We start from the raw sequence: 27,596 nt of genomic DNA, 5'->3' as shown, positions 1-27,596 counted from the left end.
ACATATACTTAATTTCTTGTTCAGCAAGTTCACATTTTTCCCTGTTCATCCGATATGGATGTTGCTTTATGGGTTTGGCATCTCCAACATCTACATCATGTGAAGCTACTGTGGTTTTTTTAGGAACATCTGGAAATAAATCCCTATATTTAAAAATTAGTTGCTTCATCTGATGCCTCTGCTCTGGCTGTAAATGAGCTAATTTCTCATCAATATTTTCCAGAATTGTGGAGTTTGGTAATATGGCAGAAATAATGTTGGGTTTAAAATGAGTTTCAGATGAATCATCCATCAAGTTCCTAGTGGGATCAGACTCATTATTATTGACCACAACAGTCATAGTAGCAGACTGTTTCTAATAATATGGTTTTATCATATTATTTATATGACAAAGCTGTGTTGGCCTTCTTCGATCTGGTGTTTTTATCACGTAATTCACATCATTAACTTTAGATATAACCTCATAAGGACCATGAAATTTAGCTTGTCATGGGTTCGTTTGCACCAGGAAAAGAACCAACACTTTACCTCCAGGCTTAAATGACCTCATTCTAGCTTCCTTAACATACCAAGTTTTCATTTTCTCCTGAGCTAATTTTAAATTTTCCTTGGCTAAGCTACAAGCTTTATGTAATCTTTCTTTAAATTTTAAAACATAATCCAGCAAATTAGTGTGTACCTCTATTAATCCACTGTTCTTTTAACAAGGCGAAAGGTCCTCTTACTCTATGCCCAAACACAAGTTCAAATGGACTAAAACCTAGGGATTCCTGCACTGCCTCCTGTACTGCAAAAAGAAGTAAATGTACACCCTCATCCAGTCGTTTTCATTTTCCACACCATACGTCCTAATCATAGTTTTAAGGGTAGAATGGAACCTCTCTAAGGCTCCTTGCAATTCTGGATGGTATGCAGACGAGGTACTCTATTTTGCTCCCAGTTTATATACTATCTGCTGAAACAATCCAGACATAAAATTACTACCTTGATCAAATTGAATCTCCTTAGGTAATCAAAATAAGTAAAGAATTTTATAAGAGCCTTTATTACAGTTTCAGCCGTTATATTCCTGAGTGGTACGGCCTCTGGAAACCTAGACGCTGTGCACATGATGGTCAGCAAATATTGATGGCCAGTTTTAGTTTTTGGCAATGGGCTTACACAATCCATAATAATTTTGGAAAGCGGTTCACTAAATGCGGGAATAGGTTGCAGTGGGGCCACTGGAGTAACTTGATTAGGTTTACCCACAATTTGGCAAGTATGACACGTTCTGCAAAATGTCACCACATCTTTTCTTAAACTAGGCCAGTAAAAATGTTTAAAAACCTTGTTCATAGTTTTCTTTACACCTTGATGGCCACCCAAGGGCATACTATGAGCCATAGTTAAAATCTCATTCCGATAAACTTTAGGAACTACTACCTGGTGATTAACTTCCCATCCTTCACTTGCAGGAATTGTAGGTGATCTCCACTTCCTCATTAATACTCCCTTCTCAAAATAATATCCTACTGGCACCTTCTCAATTTCACTATCTGGAAGAGCTTGTTCCTTTAATTTGATAATCTCAGGGTCTCTACTCTGCTTTGCTATCATCTCCTTCCGAGATAAAGACAAATCTTCATGGTCATACTTACTACAATAATCTTGATCAAACAATGAAGGTAAGAAAGTTTCTGACATATCCTTAAAATTCGAATCCCGAGTTGAACAGTCATGGGTAACAACCTCATCCTGCACATCAAGCTTTTTAGCCAGAGCTTGGGTTACAACACAGGAGGAATCCATGTTAGAATCCACCTTTGATTCATCAGAAAAGGGCTTAATTGTCAAATGCCCTTCAGGAAAGACTTGTCCATCTGTTAAGTCATTCCTTAGCAATAGAGAAACATCATTCACGGGCAAACTGGGTTGTAGTCCTACTTTCACAAGTCCTGTAACTAACCCTGACCTTAAATTTACTCTATGCAAATGTACAGGCATAAGGGCACTCCCAACACCTCGTATATAGTTTACCTCACTAATGTCAGACTTATCAATAAACTTTAGAACACTGTCTAATATAAGTGATTGAGAAACTCCAATATCCCTAAGGATTTTTATTGGCACCGGAGTGGATCCCTCTTTCAAGGATACAAATCCTTCAGTTATAAAATGATCATATCCCCTCTTAACTTGGTCAGACTCTAACAAAACTTCATTTGTATTTATCCAACCCTGTGGATTTTCAGGAGTTTCAATATGTTGCACACAAGCACCTGGGAATGCTTCCTTTTTCTCCTTCTTCTTCTTCAATCGGAAACAGTTAGCTATTACGTGACCAGGTTTCTTACAATAATTACAAATAGGACCAAAATGTCTTTCCTTCACATGTTTCCCTTCATCCTTACATTTCTCACTAACTTCTGACTTAATTTCTGGTTTACCTTGACTCTCTGTGCTATCTTTCCTTTTAAAAGTTTTACCCTGAGGAAATCTACTCTTATGGACTAAAGCATACTCATCAGCTAATCTAGCAGACTCCTGCAATGTAGCACTATCCCTCTCATTTAAATATGTCCTTACTTCAATAGGGATGCACCTTTTAAGTTCCTCCAATAAAATCAACTCTTTTATTCACATTTTTAGAGGAAACCTATCTCTCAAAACACACAGATTTATCGTAGGCAAATTCCACGTAAGTTTTTTCCACGGATTTCTTAAAATTTCTGAATCTTTCTCTATAAGCTTCTGGAACCAGTTTATATGCTTTCAATATATGCTGCTTCACAACATCATAATCAAGTGCTTGCTCAGCAGTTAAAGCTGTATAAACTTGTTGTGCCTTACCTCTAATTACACTTTGTAACATCACTGGCCATTTATCTTTCGGCCACCCTGAAAGAGCAACAATTTCAAAGTGCTGGAAATATTTGTCTACTTCTGCCTCATTAAATGGAGGAGCTAATATAATTTCTCGACTAGCAACAAACAGTTTCCTAGAACCAGAGGACTGATTCTCGGACTTTAATTCCTCCACCTTTAGTTCAAACTCCCTCTTTTTATTTGCTTCTCTTTCTTCAAATTCCCTCTGTTCATTTGCAGCTTCTAACCAACATCGTTCCAAGTCAGCTTCCAATTGTTTCTGCTTTAACTCAGCTTCTACTCTAAGCTTTTCTAACGCTACCTGTTCCAGGTGTAACTGGATCGCTGCTTTACTTACAGGGAACCTCTCTAACTCCACTTCATCAAAATCACCCAATTTTATATAGTGTTCCACGATTTTCCTCTGAATTACTGGCTTTGTTGTAGCCTTCGAAATACCTTGAAGGTCCAGCCTTCTAGCTATCTCAGATACATCACCCTTTTTTGCCTTCGCTAAAACCTCTGGGTCAGGCGGTGCCAGAAACTCGTCAATATTCATTGCTGCCAAATACTTCCCACAGACCAATCAAACAAAAGAATCGGGTATTTCCCTTTTCCAAATCAGATTGATAATTAAACAAGCACTTAAACTCAAAATCGGAACAATTCAGGACGAGCCCCCAATTTTTCTGTTATGTAATCAGCAACAATGAATGTACAATTGAGTAAGGATTTTATAAACAAACAAACATTTATTAAACTCTGCTCAACAGTAGCGAAAAGTATTTAAACAACTAACTTAACCGGAAGTTAACTGCTATACGATAGCTCTGGAACAGTTCTTAAAGTGGTAAATTCGAACACAGTTCTTAAAGTGGTAAATTCAAAAGTTCAAGTGATTTACACAGTCAATAAGGAGAGACTTCTCTGGAAACAGATTTCTTGGAAGATGTGACGTTACTGCTGATTCTCCAAAGAATTCACGTTGAAGGAAATAAAACGGCTTAAAGGAACTGACCTTTTTCTGGTGAGTGAACACTGCACAAACTTCCCTGCTCTTGCGGGAGTTATCTCAGATGCATGTCACTATTTCTGAACGAAAACTCAATAAGGTCGATCCTTTATAAAAACCGCCGAACGACTCCAACTTTATTCACTTCTTTCTTCACTCTCCAATCCTGGACTGTAAAGGAAAAATTATAGGTGCAACACACAAAACTGGCAGCGAATAGCGAAACTGCCAGCACCAAGACAGTCACATGATACCCATGAGGTATGTAACAGAGGCTTCATAAAAAGGTTGTGGCAACTTACCTAATTTAAAAGAATCAGAAAGGACTAAAGATAAATGAGGAATAAGCAAAGAGGAAAAAGCCTTATAAAACACTCCAGAAAATGCATCAGGATCCAGAGTCTTCCCGGAGTGCAAAGAGTGAACAACTTCGGCAATTTCCTCATAAGAAATAGGTTGATCCAACAATTTTTGAATATCATCAGAAAGTGTAGGAATGTTTAATCAATCTAAAAAATTATTCATTAGAGTATTACCTTTAGGAGGATCAGAAATATAAAGTTTAGAGTGGAATTCTCTAAAAGCAACGTTTATTTCTAAATGATCAGATGTTTTATCACCATTACCTTTACAAATTTCTTTAATTTGATGTTTAACTATAAATGTCTTTAATTAATTAGCTAATAGTTCACCTGTTTTATCTCCATGAACATAAAACTGACTTTCATCTTTTAAAAGTTGCATTTCAATTGGATAAGGTAAGAGCAGATCGTGTTTAGCTTTAATTTCAACACATCTTTTATATAAAACCGGAGCCAAAGCATATTTTTGGTCTAACTGTTTCAACTGATTGGCTAATTCAATTCTCTCATTAGCTTTTTTCTTAATACTTGCGGTAAAAGAAATAATTTGACCTCTCATATAAGCCTTAAAAGCATCCCATAAAATAAGACTAGAAGTCTCTTCTAGTGTATTCTCTTCAAAAAAAAAGAATAATATGTCTCTCCCAAAATTAAAAAAAAATCTTTATCTGATAACAAAGTTGGATTAAAATGCCAGAATCTGTTTATTTGGGAGACACCCAGAAGATTTAAAGATAAAAATACAGAAGTATGATCTGAAACAGTAATTTCTTTATATTCACAGGATCGAATCAATGGAATCAATTGGCTATCAACAAAAAATAATCAATCCTGGAATACGTATGATGAACATGAGAAAAAAATTAGTACTCATCTGTTGGATGCAAAAAATGCCAATCATCAACAATATCACATTTCATTAGAAAAGATTGGATAAAGGAGGCAGATCTACTACAAGTCAATCATTTAGAAGAAGAACGATCTAAAACAGGATCTAAACAACAGTTGAAGTCTCCTCCTAAAACCAAAGAATATAAACTTAAATCTGGTAAAAGTGAAAAAAAACTCAAAAAAGCCTGCATCATCTATATTTGGGGTATCCAAATTAGCAAAAACCATTAATTTATTATTGAATTTCCCTGACACTATAACAAAATGTCCATTGGTATCAGACACTACATTATATTGAACAAAAGAAACTGAACTGTCTATAAGAATCAAAAATTTTCTTGCCTTAGCCTGAAAGGAGGAATGGAAAGATAAACTCTTCCAACAGCCGAAAAAACTTAAATTATCACATTTACGAACTTGTGTTTTTTGTAAAAAAAAATTCAGACATTCAATTTCTTAATATAATTAAATATCTTATTACATTTCATAGGATGGTTTAAAACTTTCACACTAAAACTAGTAAATTAAAATATAGTCCATTTTAAATATTGCTTAAAGGAGATATTTGAATAAAAACAGCTGGAATATACATTAAATCCAAACAATGAGCTTTAAGATAAAGTAACCAAGCAACAAATGAAGCTGAGAGAACCAAACAGCTGATAGAAAAAAAGAAAACCACTCTCCACCCCCCCCGCCCAAAAAGAGAAAGTTGACCAATGGGCAGTTGACAGCTAAACCTGCCATTTCCCTCCCAAAACAATCTACTGGCTGAGCTCCAAAAAAAATTTTCAAGGCAAAACTGCATTCCAACAAGACACAACAAAAAACAAAGCAAAATAAAACATATTAAAAACAGCCTCATAAAAATACTATAAAAATATTTGAAATAAATATGAAAGTTCAAAACATATTAACTTAGAAAGTATTAACTCAAAGAAAATTTACTAATATAAAATTCTTAATTTTCTAAACAAGGAAATAAAAGTACAAAAAATTTAGATATGGAAGTATACCAAAAATAAAAAAAAACAATTGTTCATAAAAGGAAGTAATGAACAGTTAGACTGCTGATTCTAAAAAAAAGATTTTATCAGGCAGACACAACATAAATTTGTGTAAAGAGTTATTGAACAGTTAAACTTCTGAAATTGATTCTGCACCTCTCGAGTCGAACGGAACCATTTCTGAGAGCCATTTTTCAAAATGATTCTAAGACCAGCAGGGTAACAAAGAGAGGGTTTAAAACCTTTATTATAAAGCTCTGACACGACTTTTTAAAACTTGAAGCGTTCATTCAACACCTCGGGTGAAAAATCTTTCACAATTCTGAATGTCTGGTCTTCATAATCAATCATACATTTCCAACGAGATTCAGGAATGAAAGGTTCCTTTGTTTGAAAGTCGTGAAGACAAATTATCAGTGAACGAGGTCATCCTCCCAGAGGAGGTCTTGGTACAGGTGATCTGTGAGCTCAGTCTATTTTAGATGGAGATTTTAAAATATTTGGAAATAAATTAGCCAAAAGGTTTGCAAAAGATTCCGAAGGCTGATTGCCCTCCAGTGACTCTTTAAATCCTAGAATACGTAGATTATTTCTCCTGTTTCTGTTTTCTAAGTCAATAATCTTCTGTCTTAATGTTTCATTAACCTCTAACGGTTTATCACAGATCTGTTCCAGGTTGTCAATCTTCGCGTCGAACATCGTCAAAGTATCTTCATTCTCTTTTATCCATTTATTATGTTCCCTTAAAGTTTTTTTGAATAGAATCCAATTTTACATCTAAATTACGTTTAAATTCAGCACTGAGTTGCTTGAACTCCTCCGAAAGTTCATTGTTATGCTTCCGAGGTGTCTCCATAATAGATTCCAAAGTTACAGGAGGGTCCTCTTCTTTTTTAGTAGCTTTAGCACCAGTCATCATAAAGCAATATTGCATTTAAAAGTAAATTTTCAAAACAAGTTGGAAGCAGTAAATTAAAAAGAGTAGGAGCACCTATAAAAGCGCTGCTACTCCATCAACAGCCAGTAGGATCTCAAAGTAACTGACCTTTCAGCAAAGTGATCATCGCACAACCCAAACTGTGTCAGGGTTACCAAAATGTGTGTGCCACGTATGGACAGTTCTAAATGTCAGTCACATCCATAATGTGCTGAATGCCGCTGGTTAACCCAATCCTTTTGGGGTTCGATCGGAGCTGGGGATTCTTCACTCTCACTCTTTCTTCTCCTCCGATGGCGTAGCTACCAATGGTGGGCTCCCAACAAAACGAACTACGCAACAACTGCGGTTTCCCCTTATATACCAGTTGGAACATGCCATCACATGACCCCACTATCACAAGACAATTATATCATTCCAAAGGCACGAGACCATTACATCATTTCAATAGCATAAGACAATTACATCATATTCACGAGATACTCACGGGACAGGTAACATCACAAAAAACCCCAGGGTAATTTCTAAGGAGGTACAGGCCTCTCTTGCATTGGCTAATGTCAGTGTTCATGAGTCAGGCAAACACTGAACAACAATGGTGTGTATGGCAGGATTGCAAGGAGAAAGTCACTACTCACCATGAAGAATATTGAGGATCATCTAAAGTTTGCTAAAGACCATGTGGATAAACCAGAAGGCTATTGTTATAATGTTCTGTGGATGGTTGAGTCCAAAATATAACTTTTTTGGCTTAAATGAGAAGTGTTATGTTTGGCGAAAAGTAAACACTATTCCAGCATAAGAACCTCATCCCATCTGTGAAATATGGTAGTGGCATGCCATGGTCTGGGCCTGTCTTGCTGCCTTGGGACCAGGATGGCTTGCCATCACTGATGGAACTATGAATCCTGAATTGTACCAGCAAGTTCTACAGAAAAAATGTCAGGGTATCCATCCGTGAACTGAAGGTCAAGAAAAAGCAAGACAAGGATCCTAAGCACACAAGTCAGTCTACCAAAAAATGGTTAAAGCAGAAGAAATTTCATGTTTTGGAAAGGCCTAGTCAAAGTCCTGACCTTAATCCTATAGAAATGTGGAAGGACCCAAAACAAGCAGTTCATGCAAGGAAGCCCAACATCCTAGAGTTGAAGCAGTTTTGTAAGGAGGAATGGCCTAAAATTCCTCCAAGCCGATGTGCAGGACTGAGCAACAGTTAACCAGATATGTTTAGCTGAGGTTATTGCTGTACAAGGGGGTCACACCAATTAAAGCAAAGGTTCACATACTTCTTCCAATAAGTACATGTAATATTGAATAAGTTTTCTCAATAAAAATGAAAAAGTATGATTTTTGTGTTATTTATTTAATTGGGATCTCTTGATCCAGTTTTAGGACTTGCATGAAGATCTGATCACATTTTAGGTCATATTTATTCAGAGATAGCGCAAATTCTAAAGGGTTCACAAACTTTCTAACACCACTATATCTCCGTTTTCATTAAGGATATTGCACCAATACAAACCAAAGGTTGGCATAAGACGGTGGGAGTCAGATACATCTATCAAGGAAGCCATCTATTGCTTGCCGCGAAGACGGCCCAGTGAGCCCGATTGACAAGGATTACAATCCTCTCCTATCAGATTCCTCCTCCTCCTCCAGTCCCTTACCTTCCCCCATCACCTTCTAGTTTGTCCTCTTCCCCTCCCTATCTTTTTTATCCTGGTGTCTTCTCTCTTCCTTTCCAGTCCTGAGGAAGGGTGGGGATCGACACCGCCTGGCTCGCTGAGCTGAGGTGCTCCAACACGTGCGTGTGTGTTGCTCGGGACGACGCCTCCACTTTGGGACCTCGTTCAGAGCAAAGGAAATAAAGAATGTCGGTGGCCTGATACCAATTCAGATATTTTTTAATTCGCAAGACCATGTTGCTTTCTTTTTTAAAAAAAAGTTACAACAAAATTGAAATTGACTTTACGGAAAGGGACGGAGGCGGAGACGTATTTGATTGAACTCCGTGTTCCCCAATAGGATGGAAGAGATTCGCGTCTCTGGAAAGCAGTAACCAATAACATCTCAATATTGTGGCTGTTATTGGTGATTGACGTTTACCTGGTCCAACCAGAACGCGGTATCTACAAAGCGCGCCAATTATCAATAAAAATCTGCAGATGCTGGAAATCCAAAGCAGCACACACGAAATGCTGGAGAAACTCAGCTGCCCAGGCAGCATCAGTGGAAAGGAGCACACAATCGATGTTTCGAGCCGAGACCTTTCATCAATAAAATATATGCAGTCCAATGGGCGAAAGGTGGGCGGTTTCGCCGCGTCAATCGCTGAGTGGAGACCAATCAGAAGGACAGGATGACAGATCTGGGGGCGGAGCATCTCTGTGAGGTCATCACGCGGCGCCGCGCGCAGCGGAGCTGGTGGTCGGAGAGGCTAGTAGCGACGGGACGGCTGGGGTCCGCCGAGAGGTGAGCGGGTATTGTGGTCACGGGGGAGACGGGGCTTTGCTCCGGCCAGAGGGATCCATGGCCGAGGGTCTCGTCACAAACCGGGGGCGCATCCTGTTTGGCTCTCAACCGGCGCCTCCACCCAGCGGAACCTTCTAGAAATAATAGGGCTCTGAGTGCAACTACCTGGTGTCCGTGGCTTTGGTGTGAAGCCGAGATCACCCGCCCCACCTCGGCAGTCAGCGCGGTGCAGCCCATGTTACAGGGGAACGAGGCGTCATTCTCACACAGCAAGACCCCATGATTAGTGGGTTGGGCGACCCAATGGAAGGGTAAGGTGTTAGCCCTGGGTACACGGGGTGTGGTGGAAGGGCTTTCCAGTTGTGTGGACAGACACATGTGGCGAACCGTGGCCATAATCCCAGCCTGAACCAAAAACATTGTGTGCCCGGGATGCCCATTGGATAATGGGCAGCGAGTGAGTGTTTTATAGAACCAGGATTCAAAACCAACATCACCCATGTCACCACGGCAGAGAGCCTACTAAGTACTGCTTGCTATGGGTTGGGGGAAGAGTTGTTAACGTTTAGAAAAGCAACGATTCATTTTAGTTCTGTTTTCTCTGTGAAGTAGATAGCAACTTGCACTTTACGACTTGTGTCAGGTAATACCTGCCTTATGTGACAGAATGGAAAAGGTTGCAGTTACATTATAATCTCAGTCTCAACTTTTATGATTTTTTTTGTGTGGCAGCAGTACGCAGCAAGACATAATTGCTATAAGGCACAAAGAGAAATAAATAGAGAAAAAGTAAGGTGGCATTCATGGACTGTACAGAAATCTGGCAGTGGGAGGGAGCTATTTCTAAATCATGAATAAAATATTTTATTCACAATATTTGAGTAAAAGCATCATCAGGATGGTAGCAACACACACAAAAGCTGGTGGAATGCAGCAGGCCAGGCAGCCTGTATAGGAAGAAGTACAGTCGATGTTTCGGGTCGAGACCCTTCGTCAGGACTAATGGAAAAAAGAGATAGTAAGAGATTTGAGAGGGGGAGGGGGAGATCCAAAATGATAGGAGAAGACAGGAGGGGGAGGGATGGAGCCAAGAGCTGGACAGTTGATTGGCAAAAGGGATACAAGGCAGGAGAAGGGAGAGGATCAGGGGACGGGAGGCCTAGGGAGAAAGAAAGGGGGAGGGGAGCACCAGAGGAAGATGGAGAACAGGCAAGGAGTTATTGTGAGAGGGAAAGAGAAAAAAAAATTAAAAATTAGGGATGGGATAAGGGGAGGAGGGGCATTAACGGAAGTTAGAGAAATCAATGTTCATGCCATCAGGTTGGAGGCTACTATACAAACTTCACAACCATCGTATCCCTACTTATCTCTGTCGGTCTCAGCTTGAATATACTCAGTAACCAAGTCTGCATAACCCTCTTGGGTAGACTATTGTGGAGGTGTAATGGGGGCTGCACCTTCTCGAGCACCTCGCTGACTGCTGGAGGGTAGAGGTGGTCAGTAACAGTGGGGGGCTGATCTTGGTTTAACATCAAAGCCACCGACACCGGGCAGTTGCAGTCAGAACTGTTTTATTTCTGGAAGGATCTGCTGGGTGTGGGCCTGTGTGGTGAGTTTCTGCAGCTGAACATCACTACACAAGTTTGAACAAGTGTGCTTTTTTTTAAATTCTCTTGCTCTGTCTGCTTCTCTCTGCTAATGTCAAAGCACGCCCTAGGTTGTGAAAAGCATTTTATGAATTATTATTTTATTAATTAGCCATTCACTGATCTGTAAACTCACAGAACTGATTAAAGGCACAAATCATTTGGGATGCTCTCATTTGTTAACTGAGGCATAGAAAATAAAGGCACGAAACTTGTGCAACGCACACAAAAACTGGAGGAACTCAGCAGGCCAGCGGCATCTATGGAAAAGAGTCAAAGATATCTTGGGCTGAGACCCTTGATCAGGACTGGAGGGAAAAAATGGGAAGTCAGAGTAAGAAGGTGGAGGAGGGGAGGAAGAAGTAAAAGATGGCAGGTGATGGGTGTAATGGGAGAGGGGTGAAGTAAAGAGCTGGAAGTTGATTGGTGGAAGAGATAAAGGGCTGGAGAAAGGGGAATCTGAGGAAAGGACAGAAGGCCATGTAAGAAAGGGAGGGGGAGGAGCACCAGTGGGAGGTGTTGGGCAGTTAAGGAGATCAGGTGAGAGAGAGAAATGAGAATGGTGCGGGGGGGGGCAGTAATTACTGGAAGTTCAAGAAATCGATGTTCATGCCATCAGGTTGGTGGCTACCCAGACGGAATATAAGGTGTTGCTCCTGAGTGGCCTCATCGCAGCAGTAGAGGAGGCCGTGGACTAACATGTCAGAATGGGAAGTAGAATTAAAATGAGTGGCCACCAGGAGATCCGACTTATTCTGGCGGACATAGGTGCTTGGTGAAGCCGTCTCCTAATCTATGTCTGGTCTCACCAATATGCAGGAGGCCACACTGGGAGCACTAGATACAGTCGATGACTCGAGCTCATAGGTGAACTGTCACCTCACCTGGAAGGGGCCCTGAATAGTAGTGAGGGAGGAGGTGTAACGGTGGGTAACACTTGTTCCACTTGCAAGTATAAGTACCAGGAGGGAGATCAGTGAGCAGGGACGAATGGACAAGGGAGTTGCGTAGGGAGCAATCCCTGTAGTGAGCAGAAAGATGTGGTTGGTGGTGGGGTCCTATTGGAGATGGTGGAAGTTATGGAGAATTATGTGCTGGATGCGGGGGCTAGTGGAACGGTAGGTGAGAACTAGAGGAACCCTATCTGGTGGTGAGGGCAGACATGCGCAGAATGTAAGAATGTGGGTGAGGCAGCATTGATAGTGGAGGAAGAAAAACCCCCTTCTTTGAAGAAGGAGAGCATCTGTAGAAGTTTGTGAGTGTATTTGTTAACATATCAAATCTCTTCAGACTATTAGAAGTATAGCCGCTGTCTTGCCTTCTTTACAACTGCATCGATATGTTGGGATCAGGTGAGGTCCTCGGATCTTGATACCTAGGAACTTGAAACTGCTCACTCTCTCCACTCCTGATCCATCTATGGGGATTAGTATGTGTTTCTTCGTCTTGCCCTTCCGAAAGTCCACAATCAGCTCTTTCGTCTTACTGACATTGAGTTCCAGATTGTTGCTGCAGCACCACTCCACTAGTTGGCAATCTCACTCTTGTACGCCCTCTCGTCACCACCTGAGATTCTACCAACAATGGTTGTATTGTCAGCAAATTTATAGATGGTATTTGAACTACGCCTAGCCACACATAGAGTAGAGCAGTGGTCTAGGCACACACCCGAGGTGCACCAATGTTGACCATCAGCGAGGAAGAGACATTACCGCCAATCCGCATAGACTGTGGTCTTCCGGTTAGGAAGTCGAGGATCCAATTACAGAGGGAGGTATAGAGGCCCAGGTTCTACAACTACTCAATCAAAATTGTGGGAATGATGGTATTAAATGCTGGCTATAGTCGATGAACAGCATCCTGACATGGGTGTTTGTGTTGTCCAGGTGGTCTAAAACCTTGTGAAGAGGCATTGAGATTGCATCTGCTATTGACCTATTGTGGTGATAGGCAAATTGCAATGGGTCCAGGTCCTTGCTGAGGCAGGTGGTCAGTCTAGTCATGGCCAACCTCTCAAAGCTTTTCATCACTGTAGATGTGAGTGCTACTGGGTGATACTCATTAAGGCAGCTTACATTATTCTTCTTAGGCACTGGTATAATTGTTGCCTTTTTTGAAGCAAATGGGAACTTTTGCCTGTAGCAGTGAGAGGTTGAAAATCTCCTTGAATACTCCCGCCAGTTGGTTGGCACAAGTTTTTGGAGCCTTACCAGGTACTCCATCGGGATCTTCTGCCTTGTGAGGGTCTATTCTCTTTAAAGACAGCCCAACATCAGCCTCTGAGACAGAGATCACAGGGTCATCAGGTGCAGCAGGGATCTTCACAGCTATAGTTGTGTTCTCCCTTTCAAAGCCTGCATAGAAGGCATTGAGTTCATCTGGTAGTGAAGGATCGCTGCCATTGGGTTTTGCTTGGAGGAAGTAATGTCTTGAACATACCCCTGAGGTATTGTGTTTACTGAAGAGAAAATCACAGCTGCTCAAGAGATATGTGAAACAAAATGAAGACAGCAGTGTAGTGAATGTGGTGACAAGATTCCCCACGTAGGCACTTTCAGAAGGTCAAAAGGCACGGGATCCAGGGAACTTGGCTGTGTGGATTTAGAAATGGCTTGCCTACACAAGGCAGAAGGTGGTAGATGGAGCCCGGAGGTCGGTGACCAGAGGTGTTCTGCAGCAATCTGTTCTGGGACCCCTGCTCTTTGTAATATTTGTAAATGACTGGGATGAGGGAGTGGAAGGGTGGATTAGTAGGAGACGCAGGTGTCATGAAGGTTGGTGGTGTGGATAGTGTAGAAGGTTATCATAGGTTACAAAGGGACTTTGGCAGGATGCTGAACTGGGTTGAGAAGTGGCGGGTGTAGTTGATAGGGTTACCCTGCACCAAGCTGTTAGGATGCTTAAGAAGGCGTATAGTCATTAGCCAGGGGATTGAGTTCAAGAGCTGTAGGGTAATGCTGCAGCTCTACAAAATTGTGTTTGGGCCAGCTGGAGTGTTGTAGTCAGTTCTGGTCATCTCATTGTAGAAATGATGTGGAATCTTGAGAGGGTGAAAGTGATTTACCATGGTGCTACCTCGATTAGAGGGCACATGTCTTGAGTGAACTAGGGGTTTTCTCTCTGAAGGGATGGAGGATTAGAGATGACTTGATAGAGGTGTACAAGATGATAGGCATTGATAAAGTATATAGGCAGCACCTTTTGACCCCAGGGCAGAAATGGCTAACACAAGAGGGGATAATTTTAAGATGATTGGAGGAAAGTATAGGGGAAGTATCAGAGGTAGGCAAGAGTGGTGGGTGCGTGGAATGTGCTGCCAGGGGTAGTGATAGAAGCAGATACATGAGGGGTATTTAAGAGACGCGTAGCTAGGCAGATGAAAGAAAAATGGAGGGCTATGGGAGAGGGAAGGGTTAGTTTGAGAGGTTAAAAGGTTGGCACAACATCAGGAGCCAAAAGGCCTGTACTGCTGAGTGTTCTATGTTTTGGAGAATATTCATATTATCAGGAAGGTGCGATTTGCAGCCTGCTAGCAAATTAGGTAGATAAATTCCGTAGGTCTGACCAAGTGCATCCTCAGAGAGGAAAATGTGGAGGCTCTTGCGATGATATTTGCTTCATCATTAGCTACTGTTGAAGTGCCTAAAGACAGGAAGCTGGTGAATGTTGTTCCATTGTTTCAAGAAGCAGTAGCAAGTAAAAGGCAAACAACAGGAATTCTGCAGATGCTGGAAATTCAAGCTACACACATCAAAGTTGCTGGTGAACGCAGCAGGCCAGACAGCATCTCTAGGAAGAGGTACAGTCGACGTTTCAGGCCGAGACCCTTCGTCAGGACTAACTGAAGGAAGAGTTAGTAAGAGATTTGAAAGTGGGAGGGGGAGGGGAGATCCGAAATGATAGGAGAAGACAGGAGGGGGAGGGATGGAGCCCAGAACTGGACAGGTGATTGGCAAAAGGGGATGTGAGAGTTCAACGCTGTCCTCAACCGCACCTCTTTCATTTCATGCACGTCTGCTTTCACCCCATCCTCCTGCCTGGGATAGGGTTCCTCTGGTCCTCACCTACCACCCCACCGGCCTCTGCGTCCAGCACAGAACTTTCTGGAACTTCCTCCATCTCCAACTGGATCCCACCACCAAGCATCCCTTTCCCTCCACCCCTCCCACACTTTTTGCTTCTACAAGGATTTATGCAACTCCCTAGTCTATTCATCCCTCCGTCCTGGCACTTATCCTTCTAAGCGGAACACATGCTACACCTGCCCCTACACTTCCTCCCTCACTACCATTCAGGGCCCTTGTCTTCCAGGTGGGGCAACACTTCATCTGTGACTCTGTTAGGGTCATATGCTGTGCCTGGTACAACCTCTTGGTTATCAGTGAGACCCGATGTAGATTGGGGACTGCTGTGCCGAGCACCTACACTCCATCTGCCATAAGAAGCTGGATCTCCCAGTAGGCACCCATTTTAATCCCACTTCCCATTCCGATATGCTAATCCATGGCCTCCTCTACTGTCGCGATGAGCTAGGCCACACTCAGATTGGAGGAACAACACCTTATATTCTGTCTGGGTAGCCTCCAACCTGATGGCATGAACATTGATATCCTGAACTTCCGGAAATGCCCCTCCCCCACCATTCCCCAAGCCCCTTTACCTCTCATACCTGTTTGTGCCTTCCCATTGTCTCCCCATTTTCTTTTTTTCCCATGGCTTTCTGTACTCTCCTATCAGACTCTCCCTTCTCCAGCCCTGTATCTCTTTCACCAATCAACTTCCCAGCTCTTTACTTCATCCATTCTTCTCCCATCTTGTGTTTCTCTCTCACCTCCCCCACCTTTTAAAACTACTCATCTTTTTGCTGCCTGGCCTGCTGATTGCTTCAGCATTTTGTGTGTGTTCTTAGGATCTACCAACATTTGGACAGACAGAATCTAAATAGGAGTTAGCATGGCTTTGTACATGGGAAATCATGCTTAATGAAACTTCTAGAGATGTTTTTTTTGAAGTATCCAAAACGGAAGATGAGGGTAAGTGAGTGGATGTTGTCTATAACAAGATCCCACATACCAGGCTGGCCTGGACTGTGAGATCCTGTGGAATCCTGCTTGATCGTCGTCAGGTGGATTCACAGTTGGCTCAGAGGTAGGAAGCACAGGATGGTGATTGAAGGCTGTTTCTCAGGAGGCCAGTGACTAGTAATGTGACGCTGAGGTCAGTGTTGGGATTATAGTTATTTGTTATTTATATAAATGAACTTGATGCAGATGCACAGGCTTGATCAGTAAATTTGCAGATGACACAAAAGTTAGGAGATTCTTTGATAGAGAAGGTTATTGTACATTACAAGGGGCTCTTGGTCAGTTAGGGAATTAGGCCAAGGAGTGGCAAATGGATTTCAATACAGTTAAGCTCAAGGTAAAGTCGCTTGGAAACCTAAACCAGCATCACACTTGTGCTCTGAATGCTAGGACACTAGGGAGTATAATGAAATGGAGGGACCTAGGAACACGAATGCAGAGTTCATTGAATGCAGCGTTGCAGCTGGACAGTGTAGTGAAAACTACGGGTTTAGCATGGTAGCCTTCATTAATCCAGACAATGAGTTGGTACAAATATCATTCTTGAAGTTGCAGAACCATGTACAGTTTTGGTCACACTGTAATGGAAAGATGTGATTTAACCAAAAAGAGTACAGAAAGGATTTACAATCATGCTGCCATTACTAGAGGGTCTGGAGCCGGCCAGATCTGATCTCAGAAAATGTTTAAGATTACACGAGGCATTTAGATCCGGTGGGCAGTAGCAGCCTTCTGCTCTTGCCCCACCCCCAGGACAGGGTGTCCAGATTTAAAAGAAATCTGAGATGCAACTTTTTCCACAGGGAGGCTGGTGAGTACAAGGAATAAGCTGCCATAGCGACGGGTTGAGCCAGGTACAGTAGCATCATTTCAGAAGCACTTGGGTACGTGTAGGGGTGGGGCTCGGAGGGATATGGGCCAAACACAGGAAATTGGGACCAGCTGGGTAGACACTGATCACCACAGACTGGTTGAGCTGCAGAATCTGATTCAATGCTATATTGCTCTATGACTCAAATAGATGTTTTACCATAAATCTAATTTTGTGAACTAATATTCTCAGGGAAGAAAATCTGTCTTAATCTTTGATGGACCCTGTACCTGTGCTACTCTAAACCAGGGTCTTGGTATTGGCCTATGGCATAAATCAGGGGTCCCCAACCTTTTTTGCACTGCGGACCGGTTTAATATTGACAATATTCTTGCGGACCGGCTGACCCGGTGGGGGGTGGGGGTAGAGTTGCCAATGGACAAGAGTAGCAGTCAAATACATTGTGTTTACCCAGAGAAAGACTACAATGACCATGAAGCCTTGCGTGGGCACCAGTGCGCATGCGTGTACCAGCCGATTTTTTTTGTTTTCTGCAAATCATTTTTGGCGATTCTGTTGGGGGGAGGGGTTAATCACGACCGGAATATAGGTGATAAGTAGCTAATACACTCAATTTTTTTTGTAAAATGATTTATCTAACGAATTTAATATTAAACACACAGCGCATATTTTCCTCACATGAATATAGCGATAAGTCAATTATCAGGGGAGCTTCAGGTAAGTGTTGAACGAACTTCCAGTAGAAGTGGTAGAGGCAGGTTTGATATTATAATTTAAAGAAAAATTGGACAGGTATATGAACAGGAAAGGAATGGAGGGTTATGGGCTGAGTGCAGGTCAGTGGGACTAGGTGAGAGTAGTGTTCGGCACGGACTAGAAGGGCGAGATCGCCTGTTTCCGTGCTGTAATTGTTATATGGTTATATAAGTAAGTCAGTAGCATCATAACATTTTAAGTGACGTTTGGATATTAAACACACAGCGCATATTTTCCCCGTATGGACATGTAAAATCATTGCAACACACCAATATCACTGAATCAGTGGGAGCCCTGGGCTTGTTTTCCTGCAACAAGACGGTCCTATCAAGGGGTGATGGGAGACAGCGATACTCGAAGGGGGTTCCTTATGTCCAGTCTATTCCGCAATTTGGTTTTTGTTGCATTCATTGCAGAAAACTCCGCTTCGCAGAAAAATGTTGGAAATGAAAGCAATGTTTCAGTGCTTTTGTTTCTATCTCAGGATATTTAGCCTTGACTTTGATCCAGAATGCTGGCAGAGATGTTATATCAAACATACTTTTCAGCCCGCCGTCATTTGCAAGCTCGAGAAGTTGATCTCCTTCCCGCGCTGACATGGATGACGCGCTGTTAATGACCTCTCGTAAGTTCAAGCTCAACAGTGGGTGTGTCAGGGAATGAGGAAAGGTGCAGCTGACTCCTATCGCCAAATCATATCATTTCCTCGTGGCCCGGTTGTGCATGCTTTGCAGCCCGGTGGTTGGGGACCGCTGGCATAAATAAAGACTGGGAAACCCTGCCCTAATCCCACCAATGCAGCTAACTCTTCAGCCCATCAGGTGTGTCTCAACTGATCCTTTAAAATTATTCCTACAGCAATCCCACTTTTATTTTTCTCACACTCACATTAACTCTCCACATCTCCCCCAGTTCCACTACTTACCCACATACTAGAGGCGAAATATAATGACCAAGTAATCCATCAACTCTCACATCTCTGGGATATGGGAGACCACCATGTAATCACTGAGACAATGTGTAATCTTTGTGCGCACACACAGTACCGGAAATCAGGACTGAGCCCAGGTCTCAGTGCTACCAGACAGCAAATTCGTGCCAATGTACTGCGCCTTATCACATTATTCCTGGGGCAGCACGGTAGCGTAGCAGTTAGCACAGTGCGTTTACAGCGCCAGTGACCTGGGTTCAATTCCACTGTGGCCTTGAGTCTATACGCTCTCTCCGTGACCACGTGGATTTGTTCCAGGTTTTCCCGTTTCCATCCACGTTCTAAAGATTAGCAAGTTAATTGGTCACAAGTGTAATTGGGTGGCGCAGGTTCATTGGGCCATAAGGACTGCTGTATCTCTAAATGAATAAATAAAATGTGACAGAAAAATGTGTACAAAGTACTCTATCTGTGGCTTATCGAGCACAAGTTTCCTTAACACCAGACCCAACCACTTCAAAGCTCTCTGCTTCTTTCTGGACACCAGACCCACCAGTTCTCCTCCGTCTGGTAGAACTGGTCTTCTCTCAATTTTTCCTTCAGTTCCTCCCTGTTCTTTCAAACAAAAGGTGTAGCCATGAGCACTCACATGGGTCCAAGCTATGCCTGCCGCCTTTTTGCCAGCTGCGTGGAATAGTCTGTGTTCCAAGCCTACACTAGTATCACTCCCCAACTTTTCGTACGCTACATTGATGACTGCATTGGTGCTTGTACACTTTATTAGCTTTGCCTCCAACTTGCATCCTGCCCTCCATTTTCGACACCTCCTTCCCCTTTGTTGATCCCTCTGTCTCTATCTCCATCTCTGGAGACAGCTTATCTACTGATATCTTTTATAAACTCACTGATTCTCACAGAGGACTGTACCTCTTCCCACGCTGTAATTTATAAAATGCTAACCCCTTCTCTCCATTACTCCATCTCTGCCGCATCTATTCTCAGGATGAGGCTTTTCCATCCAGTACTAAGGAGATGCTCCTTAGTTTGTTTTTCTATGGCTCTTGAGACACTATTGTATGTGTGATTCACAAATACCTGAACAGTCACAATGAGTACCTAATGGCCCAGTTCATCATTGATGTGCTGAAGCTGAATCAGTCTATCACAGCTATTCTTCAGCTGATGGAGACTGGTTAGCAGACTTGATCAGTACATACAAGGGCAAGGAAGGGTGCTGTGCACGGTGGGAAGTAACATGCCCGAAGAAAACACTGTTTGAGTTTAATAATTTATCCATCTGTTGACATTGACTTCCAGATCACAGAATGGAGGGGGAGGTCAGTTTAGATTCTGTCTATCAAGCTGTTCAAGCTTTATACCATCATCCAGATCCACAGGGTAAAGAGAGAGCTTCAGCCTGGCTGGGTGAATTCCAAAAGTCGGTGAGTTCAATATACAATGTAGATCTGTGTTGTAGCCCAGTGTTGGTCTGTCTGTGGTCTAAGAGAAGAAATGTATCTTTACTGACTTGCATTAACATTAAGTGCAATTCCAGCTCTCCACGCTCCATTGTTGTACTTACTTTACTCCTGTGGTCTCCTCAAGAGAATTAAGGGACTGAAACCCATAGCATTGGTCCATTTGAATAGATGGTGAGATCTGATCAATTAGAAATCATTGACTAATCACGTATGTGGTGTCAATGATGCTTACCAAGCTGGTATTTTAATATCAAATCCAGTAGTGTCCATAACTTAGGTGAATTTACCTTTTGTGGCAACATTACAGTTTTTCTCTTTATTGAAAATTGACACAAGAACCAGAATAAAACGCAGGGCTCCCTTGTCATTTCTGTCCTGGCTGATGAACTTCAGCCCCCTGTCATCTTCCAGAACTGGTTGTGTTCATTGTTTATACCTCTCAGTATTTTGACAATATGCTTGTTTTCACAGCGATGTCCCTGGAGATGATATATTGAGGGACTAGGCAGGTGACATAGACTAAACGCAAACATGAGGAATTCTGCAGATGCTGGAAATTCAAGCAACACACATCAAAGTTGCTGGTGAACGCAGCAGGCCAGGTAGCTTCCTAGAGATACTGCCTCCCCTGCTGCGTTCACCAGCAACTTTGGTATGTGCTGCTTGACATAGACTAAAGGTGGTTTATTACATTGAAGTGTAGCCTTCTAGATAGTGGAAATTAATTAATTAAATGAACTTGTTCTAAGCAGGAAATTTTTACACGGCCTGGGAACTGTGCTGCTCTTTATATCAACATTATAGAAAAGAAAATTCCAACAAAGCCTGTATGCACGGGAGCATTTCAGTTACTGCGCGACTGTGCACCCTTGTGGCTTAGAGGGAACAGTGGTAGTTGTCGTGATCTGGGTGGCACACGAACTAAAGCTCCTCACTATCATGGTGCACATGCTAACAGTAAATCAACACCAATTCCATGTCTGATGGTATTTCAGTAAAAGAAAATTAAGGTTTGGACAAATGAAATAACTTGTATCAACTTCTGAAGACTCTTAAATTTCAGCTGCTGTGGTAAGTTTTAACAACTTCCTGTTGCTTCTCTTCTACTGGCCAGATGTTCTCATGGCAGATATCCGACCAGCTGTTGAGACTTCAGCGTGACATCGAGTCGTGCTACTTCGCTGCCCAGACTATGAAGATGAAAATCCAGTATTCATTTTACGAGCTACCCCCTGAGATGCATTCATCACTTCGTGATTCACTGCTCACACATCTGGAGAGCCTGAAGGACTTGTCCCAGGCCATTGTCACACAGGTAGCGTGCATAGGAACTTTGAAGGAGCTGGATGCTGGGGTCAAAGCAACACTCACAACACGCTGGAGGAACTCAGCAGGTCGGGCAGCATCCGTGGAAACGATGAGTCGACGTTTTGGGCCAGAACCCTTCGTCAGGGCCGAAACGTCGACTCATCGTTTCCACGGATGCTGCCCGACCTGCTGAGTTCCTCCAGCGTGTTGTGAGTGTTGCTTTGACCCCAGCATCTGCAGATTATTTTGTGTTGGATGCTGGGGTCACTGTGTCTTTTTCACCTGTGCCTTCTCTAGATTTTGATTCCCTTGGCCTGGGGAAAAGGAGTGTGTATTCACCCTGTCTGTGCCTTCATGATTTTATACAACTGTGCGAGGTCACCCCACAGTCTTCAGGGAGTGGAACTAACCTTCTCTATTTGTAACTGGGTCACTCAAGTCCCAGCAATATTCTTGTAAATCTTCGCACTCTTTCCATTTTCTGTTGTCCTGTATCATATTATTTCCCATATCTAACTGTTGGATTTTCTTTGATATATTTTTACATAATATTCTGTGCTTGGCTTTGCTCGCTTGTGCTACTTATAAATCTTTTTTTCAGGATCTGGTTGGTGCTGGCCAGCCCAGAATAGTTTACCCATTCCTTTTGCTCTTTGAGAAAGGGGTGGTTGTACAGCCAGGCCATTTCAGGAGATATTTAAGAGTTGACCATGTGAATGGTATTTGATGAGGAGTCACAGAAAGGTTGGACAGGATGAGGTGGCTAGCTTTTTCTCAAGCGCATCAGTGAACTGGGTAGCTTTTAAGCTACAGGTGAATACCTAGACTGAGGGTTGGACTGCTTAGGGATAAAGAGGGAAAAGTCCTCACAAACAGAAGGTCCTTATTGAATAATTCACTTCAGTATTCAGTAGAGGGACTTTAACAACTGTGAGGTCAGTGTAGAACAGCTCACTGTGCTGAGCATGTCAAGGTTAAGAAAGAAGCAGTGTTGGAACTCCTGAGGAAAAAACATTAGTATAGGTAAGTCCTTGGGGCCAGATGGAATATAACCAATGCTACTACAGGAAGCAGGGGAAATGATTGCTAGGACATTGATCATGATTGTCGCATCCTTTGCAGCAGCTGTAGTACCAGAGGTTTTAAAGATGGCAGATGTTCAAGAAAAGTAATATGAATAATCCAGGGATTTGTAGAGCAGTGAGTTTTAGGTCAGTGGTAGGCAAACTATTGGAGAAGGTTCTTAGAAACAGGATATACGACCTTTTGGAGAAACAGTCTTAATAGGGATACCCAACATGGTGTTATAAGGAGCAGGTTATACCTCACCAGCCTGTCTGAGTTTTGTGTGGAGTTAATGAAGCAGATTGATGAAGGTAGAGTGGTAGATGTGGTGTATATGATCTTAGTAAGTTGTTGACAAGGTTTCCTATAGCAAGCTCATCCAGAAAGGCATGAAGCGTGGAATCTTGGCTGAGTGGCATTGGCTTGCCCGCAGAAGGCTAAAGGTGGTAGTAAGTGGAGTGCATTTGGCCTGGAGGTTAGTGACTAGTGGTGTTCCCAGGACTTTTCTGGCACCCGCACTCTTATGATTTTTATAAATGCCTTAGATGCAGAAACGGAAAAACAGGTTAGTAAGTTTGCAGTGGCGTGAGGTTTAGTGGTATTGTGTGTAGTACAGAAAGCTGTTGTAGGTTACAGTGCAATATAGAAAGGACACCACTCTAAAACTCAGGTTAAACCTCACAGTATTGTGTTAAGTCCTGATTGCCTTATAGGAATGAAGTGGAAGCTTTAGAGTGTGCCAGGAAATTATAAGAATATTACCTGGATTAGAGAACATGTTTTATGAGGAAAGATTGAATTAGCTAGGCCTCCTTTCCTTGGAGCACAATACCAGAGAACATCCATGGAAGGTGAAAGTAGGATGACAGGCATGTTTTTTTTTCCCCAGTGTGGTATGTGAGTGGAATGCACTGTCAGGTGTGGTGCTTGATACAGTAGGAACATTTAAGAGACTGTTAGGCAAGTGAATATAAGAAAATGGAGAGTTATGTGCTGTGTATGAGGGAAGGGAAAGGTTAGACTGATCATAGAATAGGTTTATATAGGTCAGCACAACATGATGGGCTGAAGGGTATGATTTGTGCTACACTGTTCCATGTTTTAACAAACTTTGTGGTATTTTTTACTTGCAATGTTTGCTTTTTTTTAAAAAAAACAATTTTCAGAGTACAAACAGAATTTAAATCCTAGAAATACCCTGGTGAGATTTGAACTCTCATTGTGATGTTAGTTCAGCTCTCTGATTTTTTTTCTTTCATATCTTAACTGACAGGCCAATGCCATTTGATTGCATAATGCATTCCTGAACTTCTCAACTTTCTGTTTAAACAGGAAATGACCTCAATTTATTTAAATCTCTTCCAGTTAACTGTCTGCCCCTCTGGTTTGGAAACCAAATGTGACCTGCTACTTTCCAGCAATAAGTGTGTCTCATTAGGTCATTATCTATATTCCCTCTGTAATCTGAAGAGACTTTCCAAACTGGTCTTTATTTCTGAATAGCAAACAGCATGCTGGTGAATCTCAGAATCCTCTCTGGGCTTAATTGTTCTTGCACTGTGGAACCCACCTTTTTCATTCTATTCTGCTGTTGCATTCCTGCTGACACTTATCACTTCACATTTCATCTCTCCTATAAATTGTAAAACATAGTTGTGGTCATCATCATTATGTGCCATGTTGTATGACGTGGGCAGTCACGGTCTTATGACAGATTACTGTCTTTGGCAAATTTTTCTACAGAAGTGGTTTGCCATTGCAGCCTTCTGGACAGTGTCTTTACAAGACAGGTGACCCCAGCTGTTATTAACTCTTCAAAGATTGTTTGAACCAGGATTTGTGATGTACACCAGCTGCTCATACAGCCATCCACCACTTGCTCCCGTGGCTTCATGTGACCCTGATCAGGGAGGTGGGGGTTAAGCAGATGCTACACCTTGCAGGCTAAGACCTTGCAAGGAGTGCCTTATGCCTCCTTTTGTTAGTGATACATCTCCACCCTGTCACCCTAAGCGTAGTATTCCATTTAAAAACACAAAGATGCTGAAACCATACACTTGAGGAAGTCTACAGATGCTGAAATCCAAAGCAACATTCACAAAATACTGGAGGTGCTCAGCAGGTCAGGCAGCATCTTTGGAAATGAATAAACTGTCAGTGTTTCGACCTGAAACTACTTATTCATTTCCATAGATGATGCCTGACCTGCTGAATTACTTCAGAAAATGCTGAAAGCAGCTTTTGCTATGCTGAACTATATTTTTCTGCCTTGTCCATTAATCTTGCCTTCCCATTTTTTAAGCATACTTTAGGACTCGGTTGTCTACTCTTGTTTAAGTATCCTCTGCAACTTAGCACTGCACTTGTTCTGTTTATGTTTCTGGTGTAGGGAACTGCAGACAGCAGATCTTAACCTTATCTGATAATTCACCTAGTCAAAGACAAGAATTAGGATCTAAATTCTAATCTTGAGACTGACTGGTTAAAGGGATTTGTTCCTGTGCATTAGAATGGGAAGGACACTATAAACCAGGGGAGCAGAATTAAGCCATTTGGCCCATCCAGTCTGTTCCACCTTTCAATCATGTCAAATATATTATCCCTATCAACCCTATTTTCGTGCCTTCACCCCATAGCTTTGACACTCTTACTAATCAAGAACCTATCAACCTTTACTTTAAAAATTGAGTTATCTTAAGACTACTTCTATTTGTGAAGAGGTCCAGAGCTGTAGAATTTCACTGTTTCCTGCTCAGTGTATTATAAGCTGCAGTATTTCTCCCAATAACATTTAAACAAACCTCTAATAGAGTGGGTTACTCACAACCTTTTGCTGCCTTGATACTGCAACAAAAGTCCGCTATCAATTAACCCCAAAATTTCTGTCGTGCTGTTTTTATAAGGGTAATTCCTCATTTTTTTTCCGCTTTGGATCATAGCTGGCTCTCGCTGTTGCAGACCTTGCCATACAGATGACATCATGGAAGAGCTGTGTCCAGACACTAATTGAGAAGTGAGTATTGCCTTTACACTCAGTGGTAGCAACTCAAAGCGTAAAAGTATATAGGCATGGTCAAGAGGTTCAGTTGTTGTCAGACATCATCAGAATAGAAAAGAAATGTTATCTAAGTGACCTTGAGTGTGGAATGATTGTTGGTGCCAGGCAACAGTTCGAGTATCTCAGAAACTGCTGATCTCTTGGGATTTTCACACACAACAGTCTTTAAAGTTTACAGAGAATGGTGCGAAAAACAGAAAAATGTCCAGTGAGCAGTAGTTCTGTGGGTGAAAATACCTTGTTAATGAGAGCGGTCAGTGGAAAATATCCAGATTGGTTCAAGCTGACAGGAAGGCGACAGTAACTCAAATCACAAAGCGTTACAATGCGTAGAAAAAATCTCTAATCACACAAGTTGATGGGCTACGAATATACACTCAGACAGTTTATTTGGTGTGGGGGTACCTAACACAGTTGCCACCAAGTATATTGGGGACATGCCTTCCGCTGCTGGTTGCTAGTATTTCATTATATTTCCTCGCGTTAGGCATCTGAAATGTATGAACAGGGAGCCGTGATCTATTAAGTGCTCAGTTTGCTGGTACCGACTAAGTCTGAACTACTGTCCATTTATTAATAGTAGGTGTCACTGAAGATGGCTTTCAGAACATGAAATATCCTATATCTTGACCAAGTATGTCAGCTTGTAACACTCAGCATATTGTCCTGTCAACCAGCGGTGTTTTAGATAGAGGAAGGCATCTCCAAAATACCCCAGCATTCTTTTCCCCTAATCTTGATATTTTCACCCCCTAGGAAATTGTAATATTTCTATTTTCATTCTTGTAAGTTCCTGGGCAGGAAATGGAAGTTCAGTGAAGACCCTTCTGTATCTGCAAAGATTAAGCTTGTCAACAGCTCCCATTGATATTACTTTTTTAAGATGGGAAAACGTCCCCAGTCATCTCACCAAGACCTGAGAAAAATGGAAGAGATTTGGAGAGATATCTACAGTCCCAACCAGCATCTTGGAGCTCTCAAGTATTAGCAAGAGACCCTAAGTATTTCCAGTACTTCCTCCTGCTCTTGTTTGTCTCCATGTTATTGTTGGTTTATGGAACTGTGACCACTAGGAAGGGAATGGAGAAATTTGTATGAGTGCTTTGTGAAGGGACTAGAGGTTGGCAGTGGGGGAAACACTTAGCTTCGTGCTGGATTGAAATCCAGTTCTTGAAACAGGATGCCTCTAACGCTCCAGACAAATTCAAATTCGCTTCCAAGTTTCATCTTACTGGGTTTGGATGTCATGTGTTACTTTTGGGTGATTAATCTCACTCTTTGTGCTGTCTGCCCCAGGTATGGCAATGATGAATCTGCTCTACCGTTCCTGCTGGAGATTCTAACTGTCCTCCCGGAGGAGGTTCATAGTCGCTCATTGCGAATTGGTACTAATCGAAGGACGGAGGTCATTGAGGACTTGGCGTACCATGCCAGCCTGGTGATCGGCTTATTGGTAATTCATTGTGGGCATGGAATCTCATTTTGTGTGTGTTGGGTTTTCTTGTGTATATTTATAAGACCATATAACATAGGGGTAGAATTAGACCATTTAGCCTATCGAGTCTGTTCCACCATTCAATCGTTGCCAAGTTATTTTCCCTCTCAACACATTCTTCTGCCTTCTCCATGTAACCTTTGACACCCTTATTGATCAAGAGCCTATCCTAAGCTTTAAATGTACCCAAAGATTTTGCCTCCACAGCTGTCTGTGGCAATGAATTACACAGATTCATCACCCTCTGGCTAAAGAAGTTCCTCATCTCTGTTCTAGGGACATCCTTTTATTCTGAGGGTGTGCCCCCTGGTCCGAGACTCACTCACCATTGCCACGGTAGCATAGCGGTTAGCGTTACACTATTATAACTCTGGGTGTTGGAGTTGGAAATTCAGTCCGAGCATCCACGGTA

General features: G+C 42.2%; 1 protein-coding gene across 3 annotated transcripts in view; it reads left to right on the top strand.

Moving 5' to 3' along the window:
• Positions 1-9,457: 9,457 nt before the first annotated feature.
• LOC134353877 (transportin-3-like) overlaps positions 9,458-27,596 on the top strand; it is a 92,055-nt gene continuing 73,916 nt past the window's right edge. For all 3 annotated transcript variants that reach the window (XR_010019694.1, XR_010019695.1, XM_063062377.1), the window contains exons 1-5: positions 9,458-9,528; positions 20,095-20,219; positions 21,373-21,573; positions 25,571-25,644; positions 26,986-27,142. Coding sequence is in view for 1 of the 3 variants with exons in the window: in XM_063062377.1 (XP_062918447.1) it covers positions 20,103-20,219; positions 21,373-21,573; positions 25,571-25,644; positions 26,986-27,142 (549 nt within the window). In the remaining 2 variants the exon portion in view is untranslated. The remainder of the gene's footprint in view (positions 9,529-20,094; positions 20,220-21,372; positions 21,574-25,570; positions 25,645-26,985; positions 27,143-27,596) is intronic.

The sequence above is a fragment of the Mobula hypostoma genome, chromosome 11 (genome assembly GCF_963921235.1).
Source record: "Mobula hypostoma chromosome 11, sMobHyp1.1, whole genome shotgun sequence".
Taxonomy (NCBI): Eukaryota; Metazoa; Chordata; class Chondrichthyes; order Myliobatiformes; family Myliobatidae; genus Mobula; species Mobula hypostoma.
The sequence above is the reverse complement of the archived record's forward strand: the minus strand, read 5'-3'. Positions and strand labels throughout refer to the sequence as shown.